The 9,768-nt window shown below is 41.4% G+C and overlaps 1 protein-coding gene across 1 annotated transcript in view; it reads left to right on the top strand.

The window, feature by feature from the left end:
* Positions 1-1,318: 1,318 nt before the first annotated feature.
* LOC137421857 (uncharacterized) overlaps positions 1,319-9,768 on the top strand; it is a 193,906-nt gene continuing 185,456 nt past the window's right edge. Inside the window, exons 1-4 of the mRNA XM_078772583.1 lie at positions 1,319-1,351; positions 1,434-1,523; positions 1,730-1,768; positions 1,857-1,904. Coding sequence (XP_078628709.1) covers positions 1,319-1,351; positions 1,434-1,523; positions 1,730-1,768; positions 1,857-1,904 — 210 coding nt within the window. The remainder of the gene's footprint in view (positions 1,352-1,433; positions 1,524-1,729; positions 1,769-1,856; positions 1,905-9,768) is intronic.

The following is a 9,768-nucleotide window of genomic DNA, read 5'->3' as shown; positions in this document are numbered from 1 at the left end:
TGCGTTTAGTTGGAATAATACGTTTTGTTTAACATCCCCTCTCCCAAAAACAATAAATGAAAAAGAAAGTAAGCCCGAACTGTCAGATAATTTATTTCGATATATCTCGGAATTAGAGGAGAGAAACATCATTTAAGAATAAGAACAAAAGCTTTAATGCAGTAAAACAGAAAAAGCTTTCCCAAAAAAAATTCCAAAAAAATTTCCTGGATCCGGAATAATATCCTGAGCTTCACCAAAAACTAATCAATTCTTCCTTATCCCAAGGGTAATCATCCCACCAACTTTCATCCAAATCCGTTCAGAACTTTTCCAGATATTTTGTTCACAAACACATGAACACACACACACACACACGGACACGAATGAATGCGTTACTCCCTGGCGGGAGTAATAACCCCTAACTAGGTGCCTATCATTGACCTTCATCTTATCGCTAATACAAACTTTAGCACTGACCCAAACTTTATCAAAAACACTTGACTGGCACTAATCCTAACCTTATCACTAACACTAAAACAATCATCAATTCCAAACTTATCACTAGCACGAAACGTAGTAGGCAAGTTATCGCGGGCATACTGACCAAACACCAAATTCTTGCTCAAACCTACAGGGGGCACTGCATTAGTGGTACAGCCATGCCACCTCTGCCAATGATGCTACTTGCAGATACATGCTGCATACCCAATAAGAATAAGAAGCACTAACATTAACAACGACCCAAACTTTATCACAAATAAATACTCTCTCATCAATACAAATCTTATAACTCACACTATACCTTGCACTAACCCAGACTTTATCACTAACACCCAAGTGTTATCATAAACAGAAACGCTAATACTCATCCACACATTGTCACCTACACTAACCCAGCACTAAACTGAAATTTATCACTTACAGTAACCCTAACATTAACCCAACCCTTATCAGTAGCCCGAACTTTCTCATCAATTCAAACTTCATCACTAACACCAACCTTCACTCTAACCTAAACTTTTAACCCATATCATCCGAACTTTATCACTCACATCAACGACAATAACTTTCAGCCACACATCCACCAACCTAAATGTTTCATTAACACTAACGTATCTTAACCATAGCACTAACCTAACCTTAATAATGACCTTGACCTTTAATCCTTGATTAACATTACCTCAAAAACTACCATCATCAGTGAGTTAGTGAGTACGAACTTCCCACGGCCTATACTATCCTAGTTAATCATTGGTTTCTTCATCATCTCCTACTACTCCTTTCACTTGCTGACAATTGGGTTTTTGAAACCAAGTTTTGATGGAATTTAGTTGCGATGTTTTACAAGACGAAGCGAAACTTCATACCCGTTGTATTCCACAAACACACCGGATACACAATATCCATGGAAGCATTCCATCTGCTCCAAGCAAGTTGTCATGTGATTGCAGTGCGATGCCACGCGACGCGGCGTGGCGAGACCGCTGACCCGGGCGGCGAATCTCGAAACCACCCGGGTGACCACTGCGATGCAGACCCAGGTTCGACCATCTCCCGCATACAGAGCGTGACAGATATTCACACCTGAAAGCGAAACTCGTATTCAACTTGCGCTCCATGTGCTGCACCTGAACAATCTCGCCATGGAGTATAAAACTTGTAAATGCGATGCACACTGCATTGCAGAGCCTTTGTTAAAGGTATACGTGATACGGTCAGTAACCTGCACTCTGTTGCACCTTCGCAGGCCTTGGCTGTGGAACACAGAGGTGAAAGGTTCGATGGGGTAGGTGAACTTTTATTGACTTAGAATTTCCAAGCCATTGCTCTCAGTTCAAGTGCCTCAACTTGGCTTCACCGTTGCCCTTTGGCAGAGGGATGTCTTACGTGGACCGGACTTGCAGGAAGAAGGCGGAGTACAGGTAAGCCAACGCTCGTGTCACCTGTATGTTTCGAACTATGGCCAAGGCTTCCGAGATGTTATAACAGCGCGGAATCGTCTGCATTTGCGATGTCAATCCGAGCGCGTTGGGGGTTCCTAATTTGAGAAGTCGTGACTGTTTATTAATTGGTCCAAAAGTTGTTCGCTGGTTGCAGAACTAAATGTTTACTGATGTGATAACTACAGAGGGAAGCTTGTACATAGATATGAGGACTTTGGTGGTCTCATGCCAGGTATAGGTGAGGGCGAGACTACCGGAAGTAAGCCGCAACACGTGCCCTCTTGTGGTTTGTTTTCAACGTATCCAATCACGTGACTGTTGTCGCGAAGGGTGCACTAACCGGAAGTTACGTAGTTCCGCGGGCGCCTATACCATATTCTACCTGCTCGATGATGATGACTTCTCCTTTTTGCATCGTGATGATGAATCGGGTTGTCGAAGCAGTTTCTAGGCTATTGCGCACAATCCTGGACGGGTCGTCACTCCATACTCGAATGGCTCATTCATCCCAGTTAGCTGGTAGTCATTTTTTTCCGACTCTCAGTAATCTAGGCCGCGTACCAATTGTTATCTAGTGAGTATCCCACGACGATATGCCGCCCTGGTGCTCCGCAGGCACATGATGGATGTTACATCACGGAGTTAGGCACCGTCAAAGATGTCGTTAAGTGGAATGTCGAGTCTGTTCATACCGGTGTGGTCGTTAAGTTGACTATAAATCTTTTGGCGAAGAGTAGACGTTTCAGTAGACGAGTACTAACCTTAGAAGCAATTCCATGTTGTCTCCGTGACAGGTAATGTAAAGGCGCTGGGGTCTTTCACCCCTCATTTTTGGATCCTCAGTAGGGCAAGTGCTTCCAAATTCATCACATTTACATTGGAGATTCAAAATTGGGAGAGCGGACGTGATCACTATACCTGCCCAATGGCCGACTCGCAAAATATACCGTGGGATGTCTTGCCATCACCTGATTGAAGACAGCGCAGCTTCACAACGCAACACCACCTGCTGGCACCGCACAACACAACACTTTCGTGTCGGATTTCACTTAAAACCGGGGATCAAACCCAGACTGACAGCTCAAAGGTTAGCACTTTAACAACTGAGCTATCGTGTTGCTCAAATGTTTTCAAATGTTGATTCCATCAATGAAATGAAGGCAGTTTGAAGTCACGAAAGGACACCTATAGGGTCACTGCCTCCATTACCCGCCTTGAGTTGTTTCCTGCTTTTGTTTTAATGGCATCTTTCGCTCATCTTGGGATCAATAAATGTCGCTTGCGGTAACGGATGACTCTAAAACTACACCTGGTTCTATTTTAGGAAAATATTGCAAATCAAACGATTTTGTCCTTGTGCCAATGGGAGCCGTTTCTTTTGAAACCTAATCCTTTTCGTTGTATTTATTTATTACTTGGAAAAAACTTTTTTTGGACAAGTATGTTGATCACTCCGGTGTGTTTGTGTGTGTGTGTGTGTGTGTGTGTGTACATGTGTGTGTGTGTGTGTGTACATGTGTGTGTGTGTGTACATGTGTGTGTGTGTGTACATGTGTGTGTGTGTGTGTGTGTGTGTGTGTGTGTGTGTGTGTGTACGTGTGTGTGTGTGTGTGTGTGTGTGTGTGTGTGTGTGTGTGTGTGTGTTTGTCTGTTCGCTCACTTATACTTGCCTACAGGTCACAACTTTAAACCGATCTTCACAAAACTTCACCAAACGGTGGAGTTCGTGGTCCGACAAAATCCTATATATTTTTGAGGTCAAAAGGTCAACGACTTTTTTTTCAAATTTCTAAAATCCTCAATTTTCATCTGATTGACTTGAAATTTTAAGAGGATTTGCATACCAGGTCACTGAATTCAACCACCAACTATTTTTGAGATCAACTTGGGTCACAAGGTTAACATAGGCCAAAGGTCAAACACTTTTTCTCAAATTTCTAAAATCCTCAATTTTCATTCGATTGACTTGAAATTTGAATAGTATTTTCAGACCAGCGAACTGAATTCAACCACCAGCTATTTTTGGGATTAGCATAGGCCAAAGGTCAACAACCATTTCAAATCTCTAAAATCCTCAATTTTCATTCGATTGACTTGAAATTTGAATAGCATTTTCATATCAGCTTACTGAAACCAACCACCAACTATTGTTGAGGTCAACATAGGCCAAAAGGTCAACATAGGCCAAATTTCTAAAATTGTCAATTTTCATCCGATTAACTTAAAATTTAAAGACTATTTGCATATCTTGTCACTGAATTCAACCCCCAACTATTTTTGAGGTCATCATAGGCCTCAGCCTGGTGTTGGCTCAGCGGTTAGGGTGCCGGCTTGGTATCCTCGGATTCTGGGTTCGAATCCCGGTCGATCGCTGAATTAACGCCAGGGGGGTTGACTCAGACTGTCATCCTTCTGAGGTCGGCAAATTGAGTACCTGTTCACTGGTAATTCCCTGTGTGTCGCAAGAGGCGACTAACAGGGTTGGCGGCAGGAAGGGCATCCGGCCAAAAAACATTGCTTCAAAAAGGGTATCAAGGTGCCCGAAAAAGGCCAACCCCCGCTCTGCGGGGAAAATGACCTCTAAAGGTGGTTCATAGGCCAAAAGGTCAACATAGGCCTAAGGTCAACCACTTTCCTCAAATTTCTAAAATCCTAATTTTTCATCCAATTGACTTGAAATCTGAATAGGATTTGCATATCAGCTTAGTGAAACCAACCACCAACTATTTTTGAGGTCAACATAGGCCAAAAGGTCAGCATAAGCCAAATTTCTAAAATTGTCAATTTTCATCCGATTAACTTAATTTGAAGACGATTTGCATATCAGGTCACATAACTCAACCACCATTTATTTGTGAGGTCAAAAGGATGCCCTACCGAGTGCCATTCTAGTTTGTTCTCTCTTGCCTAGTGTCGCTCTACGAGTGATTTTTCATTTATTTATTTCATTCTCAAAAGTATTTTAACTCGAATGCTGTTAAGGGGCTATCTATATGCTATTATGTTTATTATATGGTATTTTTTTTTTGTATACATCAAGGCTCGTGTAAGAGCTAACATCAATCACAAGAAAAAAAAAACGGACACACAAAACATACAACAAAGGGAGCTGGAGATGAAATAGGGAGAGAGAGGGAAGCACAAAAGTACAACAGCAGAGAACAGGGACAACGGACGGTTTAATTTAAGATCCTACAACTCCCACACCCCAATGCCCTCAACTTCTCTCCATCTGCTCTGCATACTAACTCCCATTTTTTTTTTTTTTTGTTATTATACAAATCCCTTCCAAAATCACATTTAGTGAAACATCAGGTCTGGCCAGCCAGTTCATGAAATATGAAATACTTGAACTAAAGCCCTCCTCCCCACCCATCCCACTATCCTTCGTCAGGTTCCACAACAAGGTGGGATTAATTGGGATCATCAAGTAAGTATTAGTCATAGTTGTAGACTCTCAAAGGCAGCACCGAATAATACGACCCAAAATAAACAGTGCACCATAATCATGCGGTCTAACAAAGTTTCAATTTCACTCTTGATCTCAGCCTTCGACACAATCAATCTCAGTCCTAGAGGACCAGATGTTCTCATGGTGTAAAAACTGTGTGTGTGTGTGTGTGTGTGTGTGTGTGTGTGTGTGTGTGTGTGTGTGTGTGTGTGCCCACATGCCCACACGCTCATATTTGCACACATTTCAAATCTGGTCTCTGAAAAGCTGCACTTGGTGACACTTCATAGGCAGCCATTGTGTCAACACGAGCAAAGGCACAATCTTCCTGCTGGAAGCTGGACCACCTGTTCTCCAAACCTAAGTCGACATCAATGCTTCTTGTAGCTCCTGTGGGACCAACAAAGGTTCCAACAGGGCCAACATGCGTTCACAAGCAGAACAGCACTGCCGCTCTGTGCCCATTAAAGTGCCAGAGAACTTTGATTTGGCCCCAAGTGACCGCTGCTCCGTTCTTGTGGCATTGCTAAAGTGCGAAGCCAGCTGCCGACCTGCCAGTCGGTATTGGCTTTGAGGCTCTCATCTGAAATCCCAGAAGGAACTCATGTTTTGGCAGTGCTTCAGTTAAACAAGTTTTTATAAAACACAAGACATTGTTGGCAGAAATGCCCAACAGATTGTGAAAACGATACGCAAAAACAATCCCCCAAAAGAAATTACTCCACTCTCTGCCTCTCCATTCCTCATCCCACAGATCGGCAGTCTGCAGCCTCCTCGCTCTCTGCAGACCTGTACAAAATCACAGACTGGTCAAACAAGTGGAACATTTCTTTCAATCCTGACAAATCTCACACTCTTGCAATGTCTCTCCAAAGGACCGACTGGAAAATCCTCCCATCTACTTTATCAAAAATTCTCTCCAAGAAGTTCTGTCACTCAAGCTTTTGGGTCTCACAATGTGCCATGATCTTTCTTGGGAAAACCACATTTCCAAGCTGGCCTCCAAAGCCAGTCGCCGACTGGGCATCCTCCATCGTGTGAAGTCCTTCCTTGGCACACCTGAGCTCCTCATCACATACAAGGCTTTCATCCGCAGCTCAATGGAATACTGTTCCCCCCCTCTGGGCCGGTGCCCCTGCCTCACACCTAGCTCGGCTTCACGCTGTTGAAACCAAAGCGTTCAGAATCATTGGAATCTCCCGCGATGAAGCTAACTCCGAGGGCCTCTCACTCACTCACCACAGGCAGGTTGGTGGTCTTTCTGTCTTGTACCGACTCCTCTCCGGCCTTGCTCCCCCAGCTCTCTCTGTGCTCTGTCCCCCAAATATTTCTACAGGTCGCACAAGATCTGCCTGCAGCCCTGTTATGGTTAAACTGCCAAAATCAAGCCTCTCTGCTCACCTTCACTCCTTCATTCCTCTTTTCTCCCGCCTCTGGAACAAACTCCCTCACTCTCTTCAATCCCACTCCTCCCTCCAGGTCTTTAAAACAGCTGTTCACCACCATCTCTTATCTTCCCCCATCCAAAACCTTGATCTTTTCTACCCCCACTAATTTCACCCCAGATTCACTTTTTTGAAATACCAACTTCCTTCCTGGAAGTCCTTGCAGTGTCCTTGTGTTTTATACTTCTCCCACCCCTCCCCTCCTTCCCTCGCCTCCTCCTCCCAAGCCCTCACGCTCCCACAGATCTCCCGATGTCCCTGCTCTCAAATGTTGTGTTTATGTGCTTCCCCTTCTCTCCCCATCTTATCTACCGCTACCCTTATTATATACTTTGTGTGTCTGTTTGATTTTTTTGTGTGATAAATGTTAGCTCTTTCACGAGCCTCGATTCTGTATACACAAAAAAAAATTTTTTTTTAAATCCATTTCATCTCTTTCTCTCGCTCTCTGCCTTGGTTTCACCACTAATATGTATTATACTGTCATTTGCTGCAACTTTACTCTGCAATTCCTCTCTTATTATGAAACTCTTACTCTAAAACTCGATTTGAACACCCACAAACTGTCACACTTTTAAACCACACAATCTCAAGCATTCCTACCCTCGCACTCAAACTCCCTTACCCTTGCACAATTAAACTTCCCTACCCTAGCTGGACACTTTGAAATTTCTTACACTTACGCAATCAAACACATCCATCCTTAACTCCTAAACTACCCATATATTCCTCTCCATGCAATGTCAAACCTTCCTCCTGTCACAGTCTCGAACACTAATACTTTTACACTCTCAAAAACCCATTGTCTTTCTCTTATGCATAACATATTCAAGCTTTCCAACTTTTACACAATAAAAGCCCGACTTTAAAACATGCTAAACACTCATAATGTCGCATTTAAAACATAAAGAAGAAAGAGCAGTGAGAGATTGCAGCCCCTCAGCAGGACGTGTTTGTGTGGTGTATTTTTTGTGGGGTTTATTAGCTGCTGTGTTTGTGTGGCTTATTGGCGACATAGATTTATGTTTAATCCAAAATGGCTGTCGAACCGCGTGACCGATGACGTCATCAATTGAACTCTCCCGTACAATTTTGGTGTATATCACGCTCAATTTCAAACTGATCGGATCAAGCGTTGCACTTGTCTAATTATGACGTCATAAGGAAAGCACCAATGACATCATCATGAATATATGTTTTCCCCATGGGGAGTACTTGACAATGAGCCACGTTTCAGTTTTTTCTGTGAAGTGGTTTTAGAGATACAGAGGTGCAAAGTTTTTCGGTTTTTCCAAGATGATGCCTGTACCACGTGACCTATGCCGTCATAATTATCATTACAACATTTGTTGACAATTTAATTATCATTACAACATTTGTTGACAATTTAATTATCATTACAACATTTGTTGACAATTTAATTATCATTACAACATTTGTTGACAATTTAATTATCATTACAACATTTGTTGACAATTTAATTATCATTACAACATTTGTTGACAATTTAGTTATCATTACAACATTTGTTGACAATTTAATTATCATTACAACATTTGTTGACAATTTAATTATCATTACAACATTTGTTGACAATTTAATTATCATTACAACATTTGTTGACAATTTAATTATCATTACAACATTTGTTGACAATTTAATATTATCATTACAACATTTGTTGACAATTTAATTATCATTACAACATTTGTTGACAATTTAATTATCATTACAACATTTGTTGACAATTTAATTATCATTACAACATTTGTTGACAATTTAATTATCATTACAACATTTGTTGACAATTTAATTATCATTACAACATTTGTTGACAAGAAAGTTGACAATTTATTGGCTATCGGACCAACGGATGCAAAGAAAAGTGTACTCATATTCTGTGCAAACAAACAAACGGACCCAAATGAATACCCTCTCTCCCAGCGAGGGTAACTATAACGATACTCGGTAGAGCGCCTACCTCAGTCAGGCGGAACAGTTTACCTTTTGTATCCCACTTATAGGCCACCAATATCGAATCAACTTGTTCTCCTCACATACCAAAATACTTCACAAAGTTTGTCTGAATCTGCTCTTAACATTTTGACATATCCTGCTATGTATTGCCTATGGCCCTATCTCACTTTATTTGGTGAAGAATCATTTTTTAAATTCTAGAATCTGGATCTGCATCCTGACCTCAGCCAAAATCTAATCAATTCGTCATTTTCACTTACCCAACTAATCACCCAAGTTTTGTTATAATCCATTCATAACTTTTTGAGATATCGTGCTGTATATGATATGGTATTGATTTTGGACCCATCTCTCAATGGTGAAGAATCACTTTTAAATAATCTAGTATCCGGATACGAATCTTCACCAAAATCTAATCAATTCGTCATTTTCACCTACCCAACCTGTGCACCAATTTTGTCATAATCAATCCATAACGTTTTGAGATATTTTGATACATATAGTTTTTGGACACATCTCTCAATGGTGAAGAATCACTTAAAAATTATATAATTCTCGTGTCCGAATCCATATTCATATCTTCAACAAAATCGAATCGATTTGTCCTTGTCATACACCCAACCTGTCCACCAAGTTTCGTCCAAATCCGTCCACAACTTTTTGAGATATTCTGCTTTGTATCGTTTTTAGCCCAATCTCCAAATGGTGAAGAATCACTTAAAAATTCTAGTAGCCGGATCCGAATCCGGATCTTCACCAAAATCTAAACATTTCGTCGTTGTCACATACACTATCTCTGTGCCAAATTTCGTCCGAATCCATCCACAACCTCTTGAGATATCTTGTTCACAAAAAACAAACAGACAAACAGGGGTGAAAACATAACCTCCATCCACATTCGGTGGCGGAGTGATAAATATAGTATCCGGATACGGATCTTCACCAAAATCTAATCCATTCGTCCTTGTCT

The sequence above is a fragment of the Myxine glutinosa genome, chromosome 2 (assembly GCF_964187855.1).
Source record: "Myxine glutinosa chromosome 2, kmMyxGlut1.1, whole genome shotgun sequence".
Classification (NCBI taxonomy): domain Eukaryota; kingdom Metazoa; phylum Chordata; class Myxini; order Myxiniformes; family Myxinidae; genus Myxine; species Myxine glutinosa.
This window is presented reverse-complemented; position numbering and strand designations above follow the sequence as displayed.